Source organism: Eretmochelys imbricata, chromosome 17, assembly GCF_965152235.1.
Source record: "Eretmochelys imbricata isolate rEreImb1 chromosome 17, rEreImb1.hap1, whole genome shotgun sequence".
In the NCBI taxonomy this organism is placed as follows: domain Eukaryota; kingdom Metazoa; phylum Chordata; order Testudines; family Cheloniidae; genus Eretmochelys; species Eretmochelys imbricata.
Window position 1 is genome coordinate 19,930,585 of NC_135588.1, and position 24,496 is coordinate 19,955,080.

General features: G+C 49.2%; 2 protein-coding genes and 1 long non-coding RNA gene across 6 annotated transcripts in view; 1 reads left to right on the forward strand and 2 right to left on the reverse strand.

The window, feature by feature from the left end:
• Nucleotides 1-386: 386 nt before the first annotated feature.
• Nucleotides 387-9,590, reverse strand: RHBDD2 (rhomboid domain containing 2). Its single transcript, XM_077836407.1, has 4 exons — nucleotides 9,367-9,590; nucleotides 7,395-7,796; nucleotides 6,797-6,947; nucleotides 387-4,376 (listed from the first exon to the last, which is right to left on the reverse strand). Exons 1-4 carry the CDS (start codon nucleotides 9,551-9,553, stop codon nucleotides 4,001-4,003), a joined length of 1,116 nt encoding a protein of 371 aa, XP_077692533.1. The 5' UTR covers nucleotides 9,554-9,590; the 3' UTR covers nucleotides 387-4,000.
• Nucleotides 9,591-11,578: 1,988 nt separating this feature from the next.
• LOC144276630 (uncharacterized) lies at nucleotides 11,579-15,486 on the reverse strand. The gene is made up of 3 exons (XR_013348294.1): nucleotides 15,433-15,486; nucleotides 15,078-15,113; nucleotides 11,579-12,229 (listed from the first exon to the last, which is right to left on the reverse strand). It is a non-coding gene; the product is annotated as an uncharacterized LOC144276630 (long non-coding RNA).
• A 5,305-nt stretch (nucleotides 15,487-20,791) lies between these two features.
• The window catches only part of TAF15 (TATA-box binding protein associated factor 15), a 32,055-nt gene continuing 28,350 nt past the window's right edge, over nucleotides 20,792-24,496 (forward strand). For all 4 annotated transcript variants that reach the window (XM_077836449.1, XM_077836451.1, XM_077836453.1 and 1 more), the window contains exon 1: nucleotides 20,792-20,934. In XM_077836449.1, coding sequence (XP_077692575.1) covers nucleotides 20,925-20,934 — 10 coding nt within the window. In that variant the 5' untranslated portion in view covers nucleotides 20,792-20,924. The remainder of the gene's footprint in view (nucleotides 20,935-24,496) is intronic.

The window sequence follows — 24,496 nt, forward strand, 5'->3', positions numbered from 1 at the left end:
TATCACTTTACAATCGGGGAAACAGAGGCCCAAGGCAGACAAGCTAATAATAGTTTCAGCTAATGAGGAGAGCCCCCGGAATGCTTATACTTCCTACATCGAGTGTTCCATGAAGCTGAAGCATTGCCCATCATGCAACTTCTGTGCACCCTCACATTCCTTCCCACTTGGATCCTGCATCAATTTCCCAAGGTTCCCTGGTGATGCACACCGCACAGGTCCGCTCTAAGTATTCTGGTAGAGAGTCACTGTGACTGACTAGTTCTGGCTGTTCACTGATTTAATAAATTGATGGGTTTGATAGCTAGCAAGGGGGCACGGGATTGCATGTGGCTTCAGTCATCAGCCCAGGCTGTGAGCAGAATGAGGAGCAAGGGGAGGAGAAATGCATGAGGGTAAGGCCTTTATTTTTCCAGTAGTGTTTGAATCCAAGCATATGCATTAAGAAAACAATGGCCCAACTCATCCCCTCCCCATCCTCCTCTTGTTGGATGGAAACGGTGCAGCAATGGACAGAGATCAGCACTTGGATAAAAGCGAGGTGTCTGTAACTTACTCCAGGTAGGATAACGGTCGCATGGAGGCAGAAGTGATTTCTTCTCCCTCCCTTGAGATGGTTAGTATTACTGTGATTGACAAGCTGAAGGTCTTACCAGGTTCTCCAGTGACAGCAGTAGCCAACATATTTATTTCATCTGGCAAGGAGGGTGTGAACCTTCCTCTCCAGTACAGACCTCGCTTGTACAACTAATCAGCCTTTCACCACTAGCTCGAATGATAGTAACGCACTGTAAAGTGAGCTCCACTTGAAGACTACTTGACATTCCAGCTAATGAAGAAAGCAGCCGCCCACCGGTGGTTCTCATACAAAGCACACAACTCCTGTCTCCAGGGTCTGCACTGGTGGCTTCCAGTTAGTTTCCAGGTGCAATTGAGGGGGCTGACTTTGACCAACAAAGCCTGGCATGATTTATGCACTCAGAAGATGCTTCAGTCTTCATGCTTGATCCTGGGAAGTGAGCTCAGCTGGGCTGCTCTCCAAGTCTGAACAGCTGGAGGGTCCTTGGCTGCAGCACACGTCCCCCGTCCGTCCAACAAAGGCCTGGCTTCTTGACCAGCTTGGTGCAAGGGCTTGATTTACCCTGGCTTTTCACCCAACAGGGAGGGCAGAGTAAGGGAAGTCCCTTTTAGCTGAATTTTTGCAAGCTCGTTATACCTTGGGGATGTCCTTCACTGCTCTCACCGCGATGGACATGGGAGCAACTTTTAGAAGTCAATATTTTAGTGGCTATGCCTTTCCACGAGCATATACCATTAAATGACGTCTGCCAGACCCCTTGTTCAGCAATGATGAGAAGAGTTAACGTTCCCTATTGCCTCTGCAGTACCAGCTTTCACCCGTGGGTGTCTCTCTTCACCAGCTAACAAAACTAGCATGCTGTAGCTAGCCAGCCTTCACCGGGACAGCAGTGGGGCTCCACCAGTGATGAATGTGATCTCCAGACACTATAGAAGACACACTCCGGTTTTTGGTTTTGGCCAGGAAATCAGATGAGGCTACTAAGTTGTTTGCTTTTCAAATTAAACTAAAAGGTTACATTTTACATGGAAAAGTATATAAAGCAGCCAGTACCAATGCTCATCTCTAGGCTACAGCATTTGGAAATATTTCTGGTAGAGCCTATTGGTTTGTAGGCAAAAGGCCTCACACTTGTCAGTGACCAATGGTATGGTAAAAATATAGGCATGTGTTTGACTAACAGTGGTCACTCAACCCTTGATTTTATCCCTATTGCTAGTGTTTCTTCCAGGCTGTTAAAGAAAATCAGAACAACAACTCCAGAAAAGCATCTCATCTGTCATTAAATACAGTCAGAGTAGAAATGTTTCCAGCTCCTAGGGAAGAGGTACGCCATCGCATAAGTCATCTTTTGAAATATGGTGGCACACAGTGAATTGTAGTGTTCGCGAACGAGATGGTAACAGCAGCCACCTCCAGCAGGAACACACACAGGTTCTGTGACCAGCCACATCATCTTCAGAGAGCTCCGCCCAGGGACCTCCATCTTCACATGCAACACCCCTGGCTATCCCAACCCTGGCCCGCAAGGTCCTAATTTTGTACCTCAATCTTCTCTCAATGTCTCTGTCTTCTTAAGGTGGTTGCCAGTCAGCTATGATACGAACATTAACAGCTGGCAGTGGAGCATCAGCGCTGAGGTACCTTGCCCTTTCAGACACCGACAGGGGACGAAAATGTAGGAGTAGGCGATGGATAAATATTGATGTTAGCGCCTAACCCAGCCCTTCTCGCCTGACCCAAGAATCCAGATGCGGAACAGAACAGAAACCATCATATTCTCCCTGATACACAGTTTTCTTTTACTTTGGTGCCTATAGTAATGTTAGGCACTGAATTATGAGGATAGAAAAGGTGTTGAATGAAGTGAAAACTAAGTACTTCAACACACCATAAAATAAGCAAATTTCACCTCCCTCTAAGAGCCAGAAGTTATCCTCACTTTAGAGATGGGGAAGCAAACACTGATGAATGGACTTTCCATCCAGGGTAATACAGTGAGAAGTGACAGAGCTGGGACTAGAACACGGATCTTTTCATAGAATCATAGAATATCAGGGTTGGAAGGGACCTCAGAAGGTCATCTAGTCTAACCCCCTGCTCAAAGCAGAACCAATCCCTAATTTTTGCCCCGGATCCCTAACTGGCCCCCCCAAGGATTGAATTCACAACCCTGGGTTTAGCAGGCCAATGCTCAAACCACTGAGCTATCCCTCCCCCCTGCTCTTTTGAGTCCCAGTACGCTGATCTAACTAGCGGACACCGCCCACAACCCCCTGCTTATGTTAGTTGTCTCCGATACTAATTTTGGCACCAAAGAGAATTCTAAAAGCTCATCAAATGCTGCACTGAAGGGTAACAGCTAAATTCCATTTCATTCAGTCCAGTCCATTTTAAAGGCCCTTCTCAAGCCTTGGAATTTATTAATTAATATACAGTAGCTTAAGTCTACCCTCATACTCCCCAGGAATATCCTAAATCCCTTAAATAAGATTCACCCACCCCTTTTGCAAATATCTAGGACAGCCTCATGAATCAAAGCTGGCATTGTGGCCAGCATGCAAAGTTACTGTGGGTGCCTGCCATAGAGACTATGTGACAGCAACATGATTGGGGAAGGCAGCCCGTGTGGCTGATGCTAATTAGAGACTCTAGCAGATGGAACCGCTGCTATTCTGAGTGGCAGAAAATGCCACCGCATAATTCGCTCCACCGTCCCCCGAATCTCAGCTCAGATTCCAAGGCCAGAAAGGACCATTGTGATCATCTTATCTGTCCTCCTCTGTAACACAGGGCACAGAACTTCCAAGGCATAACTATAAAAAACAGATCTCTCTCTTCCCCATCTCCATTTAAACAGTGCTGTTACATTAAATCGGTGTCAGGTCACCGGAAACCCAGCATGTGGGTCCTGGCTATACTGCAACTGTAAATGAGTCAGGGACCTACCTTAGTCCCGGTAGTCAGGTTAACACCCAACTAGTCCAGTGTTTTGACCATTAGTGCCCACCTACACTACAGTATAATTGAGTTAAGGGACAAGTATGTTGTAACCAGGACTGTGGCTGTAGCATAGAGAGATGAGGCTGTAACCACAATGTGTAGTGAGGAATCCACATGAGAATGAGGGACAGACAGGTAGTGGTCACAGCCTTCAGCCAAGATTAAAAAATGTATCAAAATTCAAAAGGAATATAAATAAAAGAAAAAACCTGAGCATTGGAAAAAACGTCTCTAAGCAGACTCTGCAGTGGGACAGAAAACTCAGGGGATGCCGTCGACTGTCTGATTTGACCCTGCACCCTCAGTTAAAATCAAATGAATCCTTTTGAAGCAGTCTCCTTTCTCAGCAGCACTCCACTGAACGCTGTTCACACAAGGGCCTGCGAGGGGAGGAGGGTCCTGCTCCTCTTTGGATGATCAGTGTATTTGGACTCCTGAAAGTTCAGCTGGCATTTTCGCTGCAGGGGAACCCGATGCATACTGAAACTGGGCCTCCAAGTTCTCCATCCCCATGGGTACCCGAGAATCAGGCAGACATGCACCGTGGGGGGAATGGGGATCAGCTGGTTGGCAGCCGTGTCCAGGTGAGGCACCGAAGTGGCCCTGCACGTAGAATTTCCCAAAGGCAGGGTTGGTTGGGTAAGGGGGGGGACCCTGGATGTGCCCTGGTGTGCAGTTGGGCCAGGGTCCTAGGCTCTGGGCACTGGGGTGCTGCAACTGAGCCACAGGAAGGGCTGGAGGTGAAGAGCAATAGTAGTTCTGGGTGGGGTATGAGCCTGGCACTGGATTAATCCTGAAAAGGGGAAAAAAAAATTACAGTGTGCTCACATCTCGCATTTCCAAATATCTACAACCGCCCGTCGGGCAGACTCCTCTCCGACTCCACTACTCAGAACCGTCATTACAGTCAATCCCCATCACAACAGGCTGAGCTCAGCTGCCACTTCTTTGCAATTAAATAAAAGCAGAGTGGTCAGCCACCCACTAGAGACATTTCCATACCCCTCAATGGAGAAAATACACGACCATAGTCTTGTGGAACAAGCACGCATGGAACGCAGGGGGTAAGAATTCTGTATGCATCTCCTCTGCCTCCATTTAAGGTGTGTGTCCTTTAACTATTCACTTGCTGAGTGCTATTTAGCAACATGTCATGAAGGCTTTAGGAGAAGAGAAAAATAGGTAGTTCTGAGCTGCAAGGGCAGTTATTAGTAAAATAAATAATTCGGGAGCGAGGGGATTCAGAAACGGCAGCTGCTAACAGGAGGTGTGACTCAGCAGGATGAATCAGACCAGGAGATGCTCTGCCCAACAGGTAATAAAGGAATGATCCTTCTGGGTATTTGGCAGTTGTGGTCTTTGTGACTCCCCATTCTCCAGGGCGAGTACTGATCAACCCGAGAGAATGAGGAGTCACAAAGACCACAACTGCCAAATACCCAGAAGGATTGTTCCTTTAATGACCTCGATATCAGTTCTTGCATTCATGGGCCACAAAACATTATGCAAAAGCATACAACGATGTAGAAATCTATTCTGTCTGGTTGTGAACTTTATATTTGATCTTGAATCTTAGCAGACAGGTGGAACAACAGATAGCAAAAAACCTAACAGTTGCTTGGTTTTTTACAGTGGGATAAACTTAAGTTGCAGAAATAAGAATAGGATTTGTGTTTGGTAAATAAAGTTACATTCAAGCATAGCTCAGTTAATCTGGAAAGTCCTAGAAACACCTTCCCCCACAGACATTTATTGATAGCTAACGTTTGTATAACAGCTTGCATCCAAAGGAGTCTGTAATTCATCTCGCCCAAGACACGGAGCCTTCAGAAGCACAGCACTGGCTTTCATCAACAAAGACATCATTATTGTAATAGTACAGTAGCTTCATGGCTCCAATAGAAGTCCTGGCCCCATTGAGCTAGGCACAGTACAAAAGCACAGCACAAGACAGTCCCTGCTCCAAAGAGCTTAAAGGCACTGGGTCAGTATAACCCCCCGAGGTACAAACTTCCTCCAGCTCCCCAGCTTTCCTTGGGCTCGTCTATATGGAGAGGTAGTGCATGATAAGCTGGGGTGTAATCAACAGTGCTGTAACCCACCATGCGCTATCAATCCACATGGACCCTGCTACCAGGCACTAGAATCACAGAATCATAGAATATCAGGGTTGGAAGGGACCTCAGGAGGTCATCTAGTCCAACCCCCTGCTCAAAGCAGGACCAATCCCCAATTTTTGCCCCAGATCCCTAAGTGGCCCCCTCAAGGATTGAACTCACAACCCTGGGTTTAGCAGGCCAATGCTCAAACCACGGAGCTATCCCCCCGCCCCACAAAGTTCCATCCTCCTGTAGATCAAAGCCCACTATGGAACTTTTAGCACATGGCAGGTGCACAGCAGACTACAGCACTGTAGATCTACACCCTAGCTTCCCACCTATCAACTTTTCATATAAACAAGCCCTTTGTCTCCCTTGAAAGCATTGTCATGGCATGTTCCAGTTTAGCGAAGGAGATCTAGTGACACTGCCCGAGGTATTATTGTTACAGGCATGTTTTTATACCTCAGATGTCCCCCTTTGGTCATAAGAGAACAGCTGTAATCATGGGGAAATACTTCTCTGTTAGAGAACTCACTACAGTTATTCAGATACACAGAAGTTTAACCCTACTAAAAAATCCTCCTCTGTCCACTGAGATTGGAATGTTGGTAGTAAAGGTGCTTTAGAATGGGATAAATTTCTAAATGTATCAGAAGACAAGTGAGCACTCACAGCTACAGGACATAACGGGACTTGGAAGGCCCTGAACTCTATTTCTGCAGAGAAATCTTCCCTCTACACTGGAAATGTGCTCTGTAATGAAGACAACGAGAAATTAATAACGGATACCATGTTCTTATATCAAGCCTTTCATCAGAGGACTCTCAAAGTGCTGTATAAGTCCAGTATCCCAACATTCCTATGAGGTAAAGTGAGGCTCAGTGATTTGCCAAAGGTCACCAGTGAACAAAAGCCATATGTCCTGTGTAAAGTTTTAATCATTAGATCCCAGTCCCTCCTCTAACACGGGAGACAATACTGTGGAAATCATGATATAGCTTTGCAAGGTTATTTCACACCAGCAGTTGTTGTCAGACCACACTCCCTACACATCGCAGCCGCAGCCTTTCTTTGGGATTATCGGGAGTGTTATTGGAGTTCATGTACTTACTTCCTACTCTGGGAGACTCTTCTCTCTGCTAAAGACCCTGGAATATACTTCAGCCCTGGTATTCTCTTCAGCAGGCTGAAAGGGAACTTCTGATCCAGCCTAGATACCACCGACTCTGGGAGATCCAAACAGAAGCAGTAGCCAAGACCATCTGAGTTTAGCAGCATGTTAAGGAAGACTGTGGAAGGTGCAAAATGGATTAACTTTCGACATACAACCACTCTAAATACATCACCTTTTTACCACCAAATCAAGGCTTCTCTCAAGGCGGAATGGCTGGAAAAAATTTCCCCTCAGTTTTCAGACCCAATGAGCACCATGACTCTCCTGAACGCATTCCTTATGTACACAAAAGCCTCATTGACTGCAATGGAAGTGAGGGGTGTAAAATAAATGCAGGATCAGGCCCCTCTGAGCAACAATAAACCTAAGAGTCACTAAAGCAGTCTACAGAAAGCCATGAACCCGCACAACAAAAAGTCAGCGAGCCTAAGCAATCAGAATTCAGCATTTTTTCCTACTCCTTCCCCAGCACAAGTCAGGCTCCACACATGCTCTTTTCATTGGTTAAACAGGTTATCACACCTGAAAAGGATACAGACTTTCCCAACTATGAGGCCACATATGTTACTCAGGAGTGAGGAGTGGGGAATAAACCATGCCACGCAGAGCATTAACCAGGGCACCAGCACCATAGGAACATTAACCCCAAAGAGTGGTGCCCTTCTCATGCGTGAACGTGTGGTGGACACTGCCAACATGGCAAAAGCAACTGGTGTAAATCCTTTGGCATCTTCCACCTCTGACACCCCAGAGACGACAGCCTCAAATAAGAGATACAACAGGGCCGAAGAAATGGCAAAGGCAAAGGTGACGAAGCAATGCTTCACTGTGCCTACGTTCTTCTCAAAGCTGCCAGCAAAGTACCAGATGATAACGCCACTGCATACCAGGGATATCAGATCTTCATAGACAAAGATATAGGTCACCAGTCTGTGAACTGAGCAGACAGTCCTTTTAGAGAGGTACAGACAGCAGTGAGTTTGCTTTAGGCCATTTACTATGTTAAGTTTGATCAGAAGAGGAGAAAATAAAATAGGAAACCACAGGACTTTTTTGTTTGTTTTTTAATTCTATCAGGCTGGAGAAGAATATTCCACAGAATGGGGTGGAAAACAAATAGCTTGGGGCATTTAAATCTAGCCTGGACAATGCGCCAACTGCAGTGAGGATTAGTGCTGTGCTAGCCCCGGGGACATTTTCTTTCTGCTCCTTGGCCCAGCATCAGCGTTTGGGAAAGTGTAATAGTCTGGAAATATCTGAATTGGTCTTGCCAAAAAGTTTTTAGCCCTGTCAGAATAAGAGGCGCACCAGACCTTAAAATCACATCAATCTAATTGTGGTCTTATTTCTTTCACTTAAACTGTAACACATTAGTAGCTGATATTTCTTCTTTGGACCGTCAGAAGGATGCTGACAGGTTTGTAAGATATCATACCTTAGAAGTGCCACAGGACCCTCAGACTATCAGTTCTTTCTTCAGCACTGGGCTGCGACTGAACATAGTAAATCACAGACCTCAGACCCATACAATTTTCAATCTGTGGGCAGGATTTGGTGCCCCAACGAGTCCTCCTCCCACTCTAACTTCTGAGATTCTTATAATATGTAAAATGAAGAATATTGTCTGATACAACTGGTTAGGACCAAAGAGAAGGTAAGAAGAGTACATTACAGATGAAGTTAACCAGAGCAGAAACACAAAAATCATTCAGTACTGGAGGGTGGACAACATGGGGATTAAGGGCATGAACAAAAGGGTATATGGGGAAAGTGAAGAATGGAAGGGCAGATTCTTTAAGCTCCTGAGATCTTAAACTCACCCCCCCACCAGAACATTCTGGAACTCAGGAACTCTCCCTTCACCCCACATCACACAATTACCAGCTTCTAAGGTGTTAACATTGCAACCTAGAAGGATAGGTCCCCAAATGAGGAGAGTTCTCCACTGAGGCTATGTTGTTCCAGCGTGAGAAAGGACCTCGGGGAGAGGTGCGTGACAGAGAAGCGGGTACCGAAACTGTGTAGGGCAGGAAATATCAATAGTATTATGCAACTGTCCAGCAGCTTTGGGTGGACAGATCCATCTCTTGGCGATGAGGAGGCCCTTTGAAGAAGGGGGGGGGGGTGCAGAGGGGCATGCTTGGAAAGGTACCCCAGGGCTGGTGGATTTCTACAGCTGGTGAGAAGGGAGATGGACCCCAGGATGCGGAAGGAGGTTTCCAGCAGATAGGACGCGGAGGGGGGAGTGTCCCATGGCGGCGGGTGTACTGGAGGAAGGGTCTCCTGGGGCATGATCCCGAGGTAGGGGGGCCCCAAGCCAGGAGAGAGGCCCGCAGGGGGCGAGGGGGCCCCAGGATGCGGGGGGGGCATGGGAGGGGAGGATGCACGAGGGGTGGGGAGTCCTGCGCGACCGGTGGCCGATGGGGGCGGGGGGACCAGCTCCGGAGCGGCCCGTACAGGGGGGTCCCGGGCGGACCCCATGGAGGCGGGAGGTCTCCTGGCCTCACCTTCCCCATCGCGCACCGGCCCGGGCCGCAGCGAGCCAGCGGAGAGGGGAGGCGGCTCGGTGGCCCCAGCCCAGCGCAGCAGGCCGGGCCCGGACACCAGCAGGGACAGCAGCCCGGTGAGGAAGGCGGCGGTGGGGAAACACGGCCAGGCCCCCGCCCAGCGGCTCTTCCCCGGCCCGGCCAGCATCCTCCCCTTCGGCTCGGGGCCAGCGTCCGGCCGCGGCCCGGCTTCTTCCGGGTTCGTGCCCCCTTCCCCTTCCGCTTCCGGGGGAGGCAGGCGGGGTCGTGCGGTTGCCGTAGCAACGGGGCGCGAGGCCCGCCCCAGGCCTCGTCCGCTCCCGCAGCGCCCTGGGCAGGGAGCCGCGGCCTCGCCGGGAGCAGCGCGGGGCCTTGGCCCCGGCACAGGCCTCTCGCTCTGGCCTGGGGTGCCAGTGACGTCTCCCCCCCCCCCGGCCTGCGCCACGCCCAGGCGGGTCAAAGCCAGGCCCCAGGCGCTGGAGGCGGGGTGCTGGTCCCGGCCCCGGCCCTGCGCCGCCGGGGGACCCCCAGAGCCACCCTGCGGGGCGTTGGGCCGCCGGCGGAGACTCGGGCGCCGTCCCGTCTTGGCCCCGCTCCCAGGGCGCCTGGCAGGGAGTCAGTGCAGGGGGGAGCCTGGTGTTGGCTTTTATTGGACAAGAGCGAAAGCACATTTCCTGGGCCAGAGCAAGCCAAGAGTTTCCCTTAGCAAGAGACTGTGTAGAAACGGCCTCGCCGGCCTCCCCTGGGCGCCGCTCTTCGTCCTCCCCAACCCCCCAATCGCGGCTGTTCCCCCTCTCGGCTCGCCTCTTCCTCACCCGTCCCCCACCCCTAAATCTGGACCCTCCTCTCTACCTTAGGTGGCCCCCCAGAACCGTCGAGTCCCAACCCCGAACAGTCCTTCGGACGTTCACCCTCACCACGCCCCGGCGAGACAGGCTGGTGCCATTATCCCTCTTGTACAGAGCGGGAACTGGGACACAAAGAGACTAAGGGCTGGAAATGTGAAGGTCTTCGGCTACCTAAAGAAATAAAAAGGCGTTGCTGAGAGAGGGGAGTGGGGGAGTATGGTGGGGGAGGAGGGTGTTGAGGATGGGAACTGAGAAGGTTATAGGGTCTTGTTGGGGACACTGGGCATGGCGACTAGGTAATTCGAGGGGATGGAAGGCCACGAGTGTCGATGAAGCCCCCTCACACTTGGCCCAAGTATCCTTGTCCCCCCCCCGTCCCCCCGCCTCCGCCTCGAGGCACTCGCAGCAGTTATGCTGAGGATCTGCAACAATATGTTGCAGAGTCAGACTGCCTGAAACTAAACAAGGCCAAACAGGGCACATATGGAAGAACAATGCTGAATAAAGCAGCTTTATGTATAGTTTAACAAATGATACAAAAAACAAGGGAACTAGCTGGTAACTGTATTGGCTGGCTATATGGATACTTAGGGCTGCTTGCCATTGAATAAGTATGCTGAAGAAAGCATGTATAAAAACCTGTGTAACTTCTTGCTCTGGGTACAGGATTTGAGATTGTAATCTTCCTGTACCTTTTTGAAGCTTCAAATAAACTTTTCTGCTTCTCCACCCCGTTGTGATTATTGGGTGAAGCACACTGGGTAGCAAACCTCCCCCCTCCCCCCACCACTGTTGCTCGCCTCTGGCACTGGGTGCCAGCAACATTCTGATCCCAAACCCAGCAAAGTCAATGGCTTTTCTATAGGGAAGTGAAGGGAGCTTGAAAATCATCACTCCTGTTGGGCCTTATGGGCCTAGGCGCTTTTGAGAATCACACCAGGTGTCTATCTGCATCTGCAGGCACCTACATACCTTTACAAATCTGGCCCTAAATGACTTGCCCAGGGTCACACAGGAAGTCTACGGCAGAGCGGGAATTGCCACCGGGTCTCCCAGGCTAACATGCTAACCACTGGACCATCCTCCATGTCTTCCTTACTAATTCCCATTCAAGGTCCCTCTGCTTCCCTCTCTCACTATGGGGCTGATCTAAATTCCATTGACTTCACTGAGTTTGGGATCAGACCCTATAACCATCTCGCTTCCCATCCTCAACAATCCTCTTCCCCCACACTAATCCCCCCACTCCCCTCTTTCAGGCACTCCCCTTCATTTTCCTAGTGTTGGAACAATGCTTTGGAAACGTAAAGGGCTATAAAACTGCTAAGCATCATTATTATTCCTTCCTCCATCTCTCTGCTGCTCTCCCACCACCAGACCCATCAGAGAGCAGTGTCCCCTTGTTGCTGAGGCCTCCAGCATTTCAAATCACTCACAAAAGAATACGTTTAGGTGACAGTATAAATGGTGTGATTTGCAGCACAAGAGGCTGCTGCACCCCGAAGCATTAGGAATAAGCCCCTTCCCCCACTTCCTGACTCCTACCAGTTCAGTGTCCCTGCAAAATGCACTGGGCGATCGTTCTGGTCACAAGAGATGACTATATATTTCCAGGCGCTCTTTTCCGCCATGTACTCGCAGTCATTAGGGTATTCCCCAGAGAGTCTGCAATTAGTGACCCTGAATTTACGAATACTTTTTTTATACTCCTGGCCCTTTATGACATGCACTTTCCCCATGGTGCATGTGGCATCGATAACCTCCTCGCGAGCATGAATGAACGTGTTGAGTTTTTTACAGCCATCTCTAGTCATTGCGATCCGTTTGTTTCTCATTTCACTGTTACATCTGTTGTGGTCTATGGTGTCCAGTAGGGTCAAATGTTTCCGTCTGAAGGCCAGGGGGTTCTGAGCGCGAGAGATGCTGATGACAGACGTAGCAATGAATAACAGACATATCAGAGACATTCCCTTCAAAGCCATGTTGCTTAGCTGGACCTAGGTTAAAAACAAAGACACAAAGGGATGGAGACCCAAGGAAGGACTCCATAGATTTATAGATTTTAAGGCCAGACGAGGCTGTCTTTCATCTAGTCTGACCTCCTGCATTGCAGAGGCCATACAATTTCACCCAGTGATTTTTGCATCAAACATTTAACTTGTCGTTAAACTAAGAGCTTATCTTTTGGAAATCTGATCTTGATGTAAAGATCTTAAGTGATACAGAATCTACCACATTCTTTGATAACTTTCCCCAAAGGTTAATTACCCTCCGTTAAAAATGTCCACCTTTGACTTCCCACTAGCCTTAAAATGTCTCGCTGCTGCTACACCAGTGCAGCTTCACTGGCAACAGCAGGGGCAGTAGACAAGGCCGTGGCAGCCACAGGCAAGTTGACCATGGTGTTATTGAGTACTGCTGTCTGCAAAGTTCGATGATAGAGTGGCAAAATCCCCAGCACCTTGTTCACACTCAGGCTCCCATCCATCACTGCTACCTGAAATAGTAGGAAATTCCTTGGATAAAAAGCCGAGTATTGTCCTAGCTGCAGAATATTATTTGCTGAGCACCAGTGCTTGGTGCTGTACATAGGAGACAGTCTATGCTCCACATGGCTTACAGTCTGAGACTGGCATTGCTAATACAGTATTGCTGGCCATGTCAGTGCCTAAATAGAGAGACATAATACAGAGCAAACACAGCAATGGAGGCCTGGGATTCCTAACTCATGGGGACTAGTATTTGTTAGATATTTTTCTGGCTATGTCTTTCTAAGCAGCTCAGCTTTCCAAACTGCTACAACCAGACATGACTAGAACGTCTCATAGGGGGGTTATCCATAACTCTACTGTTTTTATGTCCCCATAGTTTTTTTTTTTCTGCTGTATGACAACTTTGTTTTGCAACTGCAAATGTTTGTATAATAAACGTGTATTTAAAGGCTCTCTGCCTGATGTCTAAAGGTGTACACGTCAGATTGCTTCCTGCAGGTGTATTATATCATCATCATCGCAAATCTCAAAGGGACATGGCCTGCTGGCAAATCGAGCACCACCCAGATTGATCTCTGGCAAGGTGCTCTGATTGCATATTCAGTTTGTTTATGTCCATCACTGGCAATCTTCTCCCACCACCAGGGCTGGGCTAAGTGTTAATTGCAGAACTGCCTGTGTCCTAAGCAGGGGAGCATTTATTAGTAGGGCTTCTGATTTTCAGACTTAACCGATAAACACCCCCATGCTAGATATACTGTATATGAAATCAGTGTTTATCCAATAAACACCAGAAATGGTTACTCAATGTGTGTTGACTTCACTCCTATCCCCATGCAGTTTGTTTATACAGGTGAAGTCTCTGCTCCCTGGCTTGTATCTAATGGCTTGTCTACACAGAGCAGTAATGTGGACTACAGGGGTGTGATTTCTAAAGTGCACTGATATGTTGTGTATTAATTGGTCCATTTAGACTCTGCTGGTGCATACTAAAGGTTCCCTAGTGTACTTTAACCTTGTGCTATTTGAACCAGTACTACGCGTATATCCAAAAAGAAAGCCCTTAACTAAAATGCAGCCACCTCCAGCCTGAAGCATGGTAGCTACTTAACAGTGCACAGCAACTCTGTACAATGTACACAAGTCAAACTGCAGGGAGCAATTTAGGCCTCCATCCTGCAAAGGCTTAGGTCTGTACTTAGCTGTTATGCACTCTGATGTGTTCCATCAACATCAGTGAGATTATTCACAGGATACAAAGTTAAGCATATGCATTTATTTTTGGAGCCTTAGGTTGGCAGTTTGGGATTATCTGAGCTGGAACTTGGCCATGGACACCCCTGTTCTTGTGACAAGTGAAACAGGATCTATGAAACGAGCACATATCCAGGACCTCTGTGTTGTATGAAAGTTAAAAGGATAATTGTTCTCACATTTAAATGGAATTTAGCTGAAAGAAATACAGTATATAACTTCCCAGGATACAATGTTTAGCAGGAAAAGGTAGAAATGGTTTGAACTATTTTAGACTTTTAGAGCCTGGCGGGAGATGAGCGGAGCATGGGGAACAGATTTTCAGAAGTTTCAAATTACTTTCTTCTTCTTCGTCTTCTTCTTCTTCAAAATTAGCTTTAAAATAAAGCAATTCTAGCTTTGGCACCAAGGGGCCAGACAGCATCAATGACTCAGGCCTCCTGAGTCTGTTCTATTTGCTAGAAGCACCTGGGGTTGTTTAAAGGGCAAAGACATGTAACTGACTGTGCGCCTGTGTCCGAATTAGAACTCTTTTGCCCCGGTAACAGTGCAGGATTCTCTGACGGGTGCAGGGATTCTGAGTGGTGCTGGAGAGAGCTGTCTGAGAACTCCATAAGCTGCTGATTTTGATCTCTATCATCCTGCTGCTGGCTGCCGAGTGCTGTTTAAAATCTGGTCCTTACTTAGGTGCCTAAATGGGAGTTGAGCAGTTTGGAAAATCTGGCCCAATCCCAAGAGCATGTCACATGGAGAACTTCCAACGGACATGGACAATTCTTTGGGTAGAGTGCTTTGGTCCCAGCTTTACATAGTAAGGCTGGGAGCACAGAAGAAAATGCAGTTCACTGAGGGGAGAGAAAGTTGTCCAGACAGAGAGACAACACAAACCTCACTTTAATTAAATATTCTAGTCACTGCTTGTTCTACAGAAATGCTTTCACTTCCTTCTGGGCTGCGGCCATAGGATCTGCCTCCTGCTATGCCTCGAAGGAAAGAAACAACCCAACTTGTTTACCAGTCTCCTCAATCAGATCTGCTGCAATCAGAAAACTCTTTTCTTTCTCCATTTAAAAAACAGACAGAAACTCAAGTTACTTACAAGTTACGTTGTTCTTCTCCAGCTGTTGAGGGTGATCTGAAATAACAAACACATTAAGGTTTAAAAGAAAATTGTACAAACGGCTTATTTTTCCTCCAACTCATTATTTTTGAACTTGCTTTTATTTTGCTCTAGTCTTACATAGTCTTAAACTAAATCTTTGAAGTATTTTGAAGAGATCTAATCCTTAAGTTAATATATTCATAGTGATTTAAAAGAAATCAGAAACCCTTATTCCCAGTGGAGTGGGGTTTGCACTCTGAATCAATATTGTCCTAACCTTTAATTTATTAAAGATACAGATTGGGTACAGACTAAACTTCTTTGCTCAGTTTTTCTTTTAAAGTTCTCTTACCAGCTTTGAAATGGGACTTGAAATGGATTGACAGGCTTTTGTCTGTAGCGTCACACAAGCTTCTGCATCCTCTGCTGAAATGCTGTTTTGTAACTTCTGTGAGCAAAGTGAGTCAGTTAATTGGCACAGATATTCCTGTGCCCTCCGCTACAGAAGTATACTAAAAGGACTATATTTTCTCTTTCTCCAGCCATGGAAGAACGCTACTCTTCCAAAGCTTTCATGAATCAGATCCTTGGTCCTTTTTATAGTTCACCCATTTAAAGTGCACTTTGGGAGGGACAGGAAGGGAATATAAAGTTAAATCTACTGTTAGAGGGATTTCCCTCAACCCTCCAACTTCCCTGGTTCTTGTCACGCAGACAGCAAGCAGCAAAAGACCAGAAGTCCAAAGTGCAGACAATGAGATCTTTATTGGGGTTAGTTTCCAAGCAAGCATGTTCTGAAGCCCTTCACACCAGTTGGGCTTATGTCTATATGCTGATAGAGTCTGTTCCCCAGTGTCGCCCTTCCCAGCTCTAATACTGCAGAGCATTTACCCCGCCCATATCCCCCTTCCCAGCTCTGACGCCACAGAGCCTTGCCTGTGTCCCTGTTCCCATTCCTGTTCCCCCGCCCCCTTAGCAAACATGATTCCAATTTCCCTTCCCTCCCACTTCCTGTTTGACCCCAGTTTATATAGTAATATTCTCAGCTATAATTTAACCAATCATTTTACTGAAATCTATCTAACCAGTCCTAACATATTGTAACATAATTCTCTAACCAATTATATCCCACTACCCTAATTAACTTACACCTAGCGAAATTAATTATACATTAGACAGAAATAATTAGAGAACCAGACAGATTAACAATAGAAAAATGGGGGCCATAAAGATAAAATATACAGAAATGAGGGTTTCACAACCACAACCATTGATAAGTGATTTCTTGCCAGACATAGGGTGACCAGATAGCAACTGTGAAAAAACAGGACAGGGGGTGGGGGTAATAGGTGCCTATATAAGAAAAAGTCTCCAAAAAACTGGACTGTCCCTTTAAAAACGGGACATCTGGTCACCCTAGCCAGACAGGATGCTATCAAACAAAGTTTTCTTTAACCATCTTTATCTGGTGGTGATGGGCACTATCAGGACAGGATTGTATTCCTAAGAGCCCAATACCACCTTATTTCAATGTGACTGTTTTGGGATGTAACCGTGCCCCTGCTGCTTAGCCAAAGGTCTTAGCCTAAGAACAAGGCCCCAGACTCTCCTAGTGAGAGAAGGCCCTTACACAGGCAGACTGCGATTTTGATTCTTTGTTTTATAGCGCTGTAACTAGCTAAGTGATAAAAATACACCTAAGTTCTTAAAGTATAGGCCTTTACAGGCAGGCCTGAATATCTGTATTCTAACATCTACAAAGATCAATCTAGGACCAAGAATCCAGATCCAATTTATAATATACAAATAGAGCAATGGCCACATTTTGACCCAGCCTTAATTGGACTTTCATTTCTTTGCCCACAAGTTTGCAAGTGCAAACTACTCAAAGAGAAGTTATCAATGGTTCGCTGTCAAACTGGGGGGATGTATCTAATGGGGTCATGCAGGGATCTGTCCTGAGGCCGGTACTATTCAATATTTTCATTAATGACTTGGATAATGGAGTGGAGGGTATGCTTATAAAATTTGCAGGTGACACCAAGCTGGGAGGGGTTGCAAGCACTTTGGAGGACAGTGTTAGAATTCAAACCAACCTTGACAAATTGGAGAATTGGTCTGAAATAAAGAAGATGCAATTCAATAAAGACAAGCGCAAAATACTGTACGTTGCGGGGAAAAAGCGAATGCACAACTACAAAATGGGGAATAACTGGCTAGACATAGTACTGCTGAAAAGGACCTGGGGCTGGATCACAAATGGAACAAAAGTCAACAGTGTGATGCAGTTGTAAAAAAGGCTAATATCATTCCCGGGTGTATTAATAGGATTGTCATTTAAGACCTGGGAAGTAACTGTCCCACTCTACTCAACACTGATGTGGCCTCAGCTGGAGGACTGTATCCACTTCTGGATGTCGCTTTAAGAAAAGATGTGAACAAATTGGAGAGTCCAGAGGAGAACAACAAAAATGAAAAAAGGTTTTGAAAACCTGACCTATGAGGAATGGTTTTAAAAACTGGCCATGTTTAGTTTTGAGAAAAGAAGACTGGGGGGACCTAAAAACAGTCTGCAAATACATTAGGGGCATGTTAAGAGGATGGTGATCAATTATTCTCCATGTCCACTGGAGGTCAGAGAAGAGGTAATGGGTTTAATCTGCAGCAAGGGAGATTTAGGTTAGATTTGGTGGGGGTGGGGGGGGAGGGTTGGAAATTAACCATAAGGGTAGCTAGGCTCTGGAAGAGGCTTCCTATGGGGGGTGTGGAATCCGAGTTATTGGAGGATTCTAAGAACAGGTTGGACAAACACCTGTCAAGGATGGTCTAGGACCCTGCCCCAGTGCAAAGGGCTGAACTAGATGAGCTCTCAAGGCCCCTTCCAGCCCTGCATTGCTGTGATTCTAAACATCACTAGCTGAGGCTCCTGGGCAGTCCCAGGGGGAGCCTGGAGGTCCCAAAGGCCTGGATTGCCACAGGATGGTGCTACACTCCATGCACGCCCATACCTGCAGGTTAGTGCAGTCAGCTACCCCTTCCCCAGGATAGAGTCTTAGGCCTGGTCTACACCACAAAGCTGGGTCGACATTTGCTGCGTTAAGTCGAGTTAATAATGTATGTGTCTACACTTCCGAGTCGCTTCCGCCGACCTACAGGGCTTTTAGAGTTGACTTCTGTACTCCACCTCTGCGTGAGGCGTAGCGCTTCAGTTGACATCCATACATTGACATGGAGATAGTGTAGACACTGTGCTGTGTAATTCGAATCAAGTGGCCTCCAGGAGGTGTCCCACAGTGCTCCACTGTGACCACTCTGGAGACCACTTTCAACTCCACTGCACTTCAGCCAGGTACACAGGAAACAGCCGACCCCCTGTTAACGCCCCGGGAACTTTTGAACTTTCATGTCCTGTTTGATCAGTGTGGAGAGCTCAACAGCACAGCTGACCATGGATGCTCAAGGCCACAAACATCTCCAGCATGGAGCACCCAGGAGGTGGTGGATCTTATTGCTGTGTGGGGAGAAGAGTCTATGCAGGCAGAGTTCCGATCCTGCAGAAAAAACACAAACATTTATGCCAAAATCGCGCAGGGCATGGGGGAGAAGGGCTACACCAGGGACACACAGCAGTGCCGCGTGACAATAAAGAAGCTTTCGGCAAGCGTACCAGAAGACTGAACAGTTGCTCTGGTTCTGAGCCACAGATATGTCGCTTCTATGAGGAGCTGCATGCGATTCTAGGTGGCAACCCCGCCACTATGCTCCGTGTATACCTCCCAGGGGCCCCAGGCGACCTCGGGCAACAAGGAGGAGGACATTGTTGGTGAGGAACAGCAGGAGGAGGAGGAGAATGCGTGTCAGGCAAGCAGAGGATCCATTTTCCCCAACATCCAAGAACTTTCTTTTAACTCTGGAGCCCATCCCCTCACAGGAGCAATTGTCGGCGGAGTGTGATGCCGGGGATACATGCTCTCATTTTTATTAACTCTTCTGGCATCATTGCGGCACGCAGCATTGCAGCATAAGGACCAGATCTGTACCCAGACGCTTGCAGCATCTGCTCCCTTTCGCATCTGTTACCCTCAGGAGAGTGATACTGCATACGTTCACCTAGGGGAAATGAGGAGAGGTTTTAAATGCTAGTCCTTAAACCGCAATCAATTCAATAAGTAATCCACCCGTTTGCTGAATTGTGGGTCACTCAACCACACTTTCCTGAGCGTGCCCTGGTCGTGGTTGGAAGGGATCACCCCATATTGCAGCCAGCATTTTAAAAAACCAGGGGCGACACTTCCTGTTCGTCTCCCTTCAATCCCAACCAGGTGCTGCTTCTGTAACAATCAAACTATTTGCGGGGCTTTATGCCGGTGCCTGTCCTCAAGCACCATCCCGGTTTCTATGGGAAAGGGGGCTGTGCTGAGGTTGGAACCATTGATCCCAAGGATGTCTTAACAAAAGCCGCTGCACAAGATCTCCCGTCCCTGCCTCGTGGCCTCACTTACCATGGTTGCAGCAACAAACTGACTCTTGCAGTACCCAGGGGTTCTGCTTACGTTGTGGCTTGCAGGGAAATGCACTGAGCACGGGCAGTGGGTATCATAGGCAAGGGGAGGCTGTGCCGCCCCAAACAGCCTACCGTGGCCCTGCCCCCAGGCCAGCGTGCCTCCTGCAGGGACTCGGGGCCGTTGGTGCTGGGCCGCGTTGCCTGCCTGGTGCTCCGGGGCTGGCCACCCGAGCACCAGGACTGGGGGCCACCCGGAGCCCCGGGGCTGGTGGCGCAGTGACCGTGGTGCCTGGCCACCTGAGCACCAGGGCTGGGGGCGTAACGACCGTGCCGCCCAGCTGCCTGAGCCCCAGGGCTGGGGACCACCTAGGGCTGGGGGGGGCGCGGCGAGGGGGATCAGGGATCGGGCAGGGGTGTGGGAGGGGCTCAGGGGTGCTGGCTCTTGGCGGCGCTTACCTCAAGCAGCTCCCAGAAGCAGCGGCATGTCCCTCCTCCGGCTCCCACGCGGAGGTGTGGCGAGGCGGCCGTGCGCGCTGCCCCCGCAGCTCCCACTGGCTGCAGTTCCCCGCCAATGGGAGCTGCAGAACTGGGACGTATAGGAGCTGGAGGGGGGACATGCCATTGCTTCCGGGAGCTGCACGGAACCAGGGCAGGCAGGGAGCCTGCCTTAGCCCCGCTGCGCCACCAACCAGACTTTAAACGGTCAGTGGTGCCGATCAGCAGGACTGGCCAGGGTCTCTTTTGGACCGGGTGTTTCGGTCAAAAACCAGACACCTGGCAACCCTAGACGTAGGAAACAAGGGGTGCGAAAAAGGCTTGGTTTGTTTGCCGTTTATTTCAGGGAGGAAGGGAGGGCGGTGGGTGCATCCTGGCAGGCTAATGCCATGTTCCGTTTCCATGTGTGCAAACGTTTTGGTCTCATGGGGCATTGCAAGCCCAACCCAACCTGGCACTTGGCTCCAGGCACTGTGGGCTACCTAGGGAGGATGCACTCTGCCGACGCAACGAGCATAATGGGGACGTGCAAAATCGACTTGCTTCCATCGGAGGCTCGATGTCGACTTAACTAAAATCGACCTAATGCTGTAGTGTGGAGTGGTAGAATCCGCGCCCCCCTCCTTTGCACAGTGGTAGAGTTCCACCAACCCTCGCCCCCTCCGAACGGCAACTACTTGGTACGTTCCCCCCCCCCCCCAGTGCAGCCGGGTGGTAGGCGCTGCGCTCGCGGATTGGCAGCGCGGGCCCGCAGTCGGCGCGAGGGTTGTTCGGGGCGCGTGGGGCCGGCGCGGCGCTCGGGCCTCGGCCTCCTTCCCTCTCCCGCCCCGGCAGCGGCGGCCGGGATGGCTTCCGGTAAGCGCCTCGCTCCGCGGGGGCGGGCCTGGCCGCCGCCATGTTGGACTCGCCGCTTCCCCCCCCCCGCCCCCGGGGCCTTATCTTCCCCTCTGGGAAACCTTGGGGCAGCCCCGCCCCTCCGTGGGGGTCGCCTCGCCCCTGGGAGCAGCGTTGGGGGCAGCCCCCCTGCGTCCTCCCGTTGGGGGCAGCCCTACCCCCCTGCGTCGGGGAGGGGGGTTTGCCTCTCCCCTGGGGGCAGCCCCGCCCCCACCCCCCTGCGCCTACTCCCCTGGGCGCCCCCACCCCCCTGCGTCCTCCCCTCTGGGGGCAGCGTTGGGGGCAGCCCCGCCCCCACCCCCCTGCGTCTCTCCCCTGGGGGCAGCGTTGGGGGCAGCCCCGACCCCTCCTCCTGCGCCTCTCCCCTGGGGGCAGCGTTGGGGGCAGCCCCGCCCCCACCCCCCTGCGTCCTCCCCTCTGGGGGCAGCGTTGGGGGCAGCCCCGCCCCCACCCCCCTGCGTCTCTCCCCTGGGGGCAGCGTTGGGGGCAGCCCCGACCCCTCCTCCTGCGCCTCTCCCCTGGGGGCAGCGTTGGGGGCAGCCCTGCCCCCACCCCCCTGCGTCCTCCCCTCTGGGGGCAGCGTTGGGGGCAGCCCCGCCCCCACCCCCCTGCGTCTCTCCCCTGGGGGCAGCGTTGGGGGCAGCCCCGACCCCTCCTCCTGCGCCTCTCCCCTGGGGGCAGCGTTGGGGGCAGCCCCGACCCCTCCTCCTGCGCCTCTCCCCTGGGGGCAGCGTTGGGGGCAGCCCCGACCCCTCCTCCTGCGTCCTCTCCCCTGGGGGCAGCGTTGGGGGTAGCCCGACCCCTCCTCCTGCGCCTCTCCCCTGGGGGCAGCGTTGGGGGTAGCCCTACCCCCCTGCGTCGGGGAGGGGGGGGTTGCCTCTCTTCTCTCTAGGGAGTGTGGACATGGGGCGGCTCCCTGACTCATGGGGGCTCCTGTCTCCCATTCAGTGGGTGGGTGCCCCCGTGGTGGTGAGCAGGGGCCCCCTTATGTGCCCTCGCTGGGCTAGGGCCCTGGGCACCCTTTGGGGGGTGATAGCACAGCCCTGGAAGGTGTATGTCCCCGTCAGTGGCCGTGAGGGTGTCCGTGGGGTTGTGTGGTTCCTGGCATCTACTGGAACAGGGTGGAAATGGCTCCTGCTTCTAGCTCTGATTGCGGCTGGGTGACCCTGGCATCTTGCTTTCTGTAGGTCTGCGGGCCTGCAGGCACCGTATAGCCCAAGGGTCTGTTGCCTTTTCCTCACCCCCAGCAGAAAGTTGAGAGAGGGGCCTTTACACCCTACATGGTGTGATATAAAAAGAGCACCTGCCTCCACGTACTGAGGCTCTTCGTAGATGGGGTGGGGAGTAGAGGCTGTGCTGTCACAGCATTAACTGGCCCATAGTCTCCATGGGGCTTCCTTGAGAACACACCAGTCCCTTCGCATCTGTCAGTGCACAAATGTCTTTGACTTCTGGTACTGATATCTTGGGAAAGTGTCGTGTCGTCACAGGATCCATGGTACCTAGAATGGATTGTAGATGGAGGGTTGTGGGGGTGGGGAGACAATGTGAAAATAACATTGCTGTTTCTGCTTGTTTATAAAAACCAACCCTATTTTAAGCTCTGCAGCAATAGCAGCTGAGGGAGAAGATAGAAGTCCTGTGGCTGCAGGTGCTTCCGAGGGTCAGCCTTACTTTGTCAGGGTTGAGCTGTTACAGTGCTGTCTCAGGCTGTGACATTTTGGATGACAGAATGGCTAAGAAAGGCATGAGATGTTCAGTGTCTTGTGGAAAGGCACAGAGGACAGTCTTTCACCATAAAGAAAAGATTTCAAAAGCGGCCTAAAAATTGAGAATGAGATTGGTCTCAGGAGATTTGGCAGCAAAATTATAGAAGTTTTCTTCTCACACCCCAAAAGTTTTAGCAGCTTGGAATTTGAGAATAGGCTTTTCCATTTTTTCCTCACTGCGTTACTCAAACTCACGATTCTTCATATAAAAAGATAAAATTTAGAGGCAGAGATGTCTCATGCTAATAATTCAAGTAACTTGAATTCAAGAAAAACTGCTTTATTGATGGGCACTGCCTGTGTCCCAGCCAAAGCCCCTGGGGACTTCTTACAGGTTTTTTAAAAATAGCATATACAGTAACTCCCAAAATAACCATCTAAACTCTCCAAAAATACTCAAAAATATTAGTACCTATTAAGTCTATCAAAATAAACCACATATGAAATTTGTAGACTAATCAGTTAAGTTTATGGAGGATAGGTCCATCAGTGGTTATTAGCCCAGACAGTCAGGGACACAATCCTGTGCTCCAGGTGTCCCTAAAACCTCTGACTGCCAGAAGCTGCGACTGGATCACAGGAGATGGACCATTCAAACTTTCTCTGTTCTGTTCATTCCCTCTGAAGCCTCTGACACCAGCCACTATCAGAGAGAGGGTACGGGGCTAGATGGACCATTGGTCTGACCCAGTATATCTATTTCTATTTGTGTTCAGTGTAAAAAAAGGACACTCAAAACATTAGAAAAAGTATACAAAAATACTTTTCTTTTTTAAAAAATGTATTCTCTTATCTTGCATACTCCTTGTCCAGTTACCCTCAGTCTTTTTGGAAAAGTCCCACTTTCGCAGAAGCTCACAAGTGAAAAATTAGGAGGATAAAAGACAAGTTAATAACTTAAAGCTGGCTACGTTCTTAACTGATATGGTACTCTTTGGTTCAGTGCTTCAGTTCATTTTGAAACTGATATCTCATGAAAGCTGTTAAACATTCAGGTTAAAAATTTGTTAAAAATACCCTTACCTGTTTAATAGTAACCTCTATTAAATCATTAAAACTAAAAAATTTTAAAATTGAATTAATCTTCACCTTTATGGTGATTGTTTCCCTTTTGCATTTGTCAGCTTGGACAAGAAAAGAAACATGCGAATTTCACTCTGTTTTAGGTCACAGTTTCAGAGAGGTAGTCATGTTAGTCTGTATCAGCAAAAACAACAAGGAGTCCTTGTGGCACCTTAGAGACTAACAAATTTATTTGGGCATAAGCTTTCATGGGCTATAACCCACTTCATCAGATGCATGGAGTGGAAAATACAGTAGGCAGGTATAAATATGCAGCATGTGAAAAGATGGGAGTTGCCTTACCAAGTGGGGGGGTCAGTGCTAATGAGGCCAGTTCAATTAGGGTGGATGTGGCCCATTCACAACAGTTGACAAGAAGGTGTGAGTATCAACAGAGGGAAAAGTATTTTTTGTAGTGACCCAGCCACTCCCAGTCTTTATTCAGGCCTAATTCGATGGTGTCAAAACTTGACAAAGTTAATAGTGGACTGTGAAAGTAGGCCTGGCTGTGTAGGGCGATATAAATAGTTGTTGTTGTTTTTTTAATATACACAGAAACCATAGTTATGTTCTAATTTTTCATCTCTGGAGACTTAAATTTGGGTTGGATTGCAGGTGAATTGAGGAAGTACTTAAAAAAAGTAATTACACAAATTATTAGAATTTTGGTTGTGACTGGTAGTGTAGTTTCT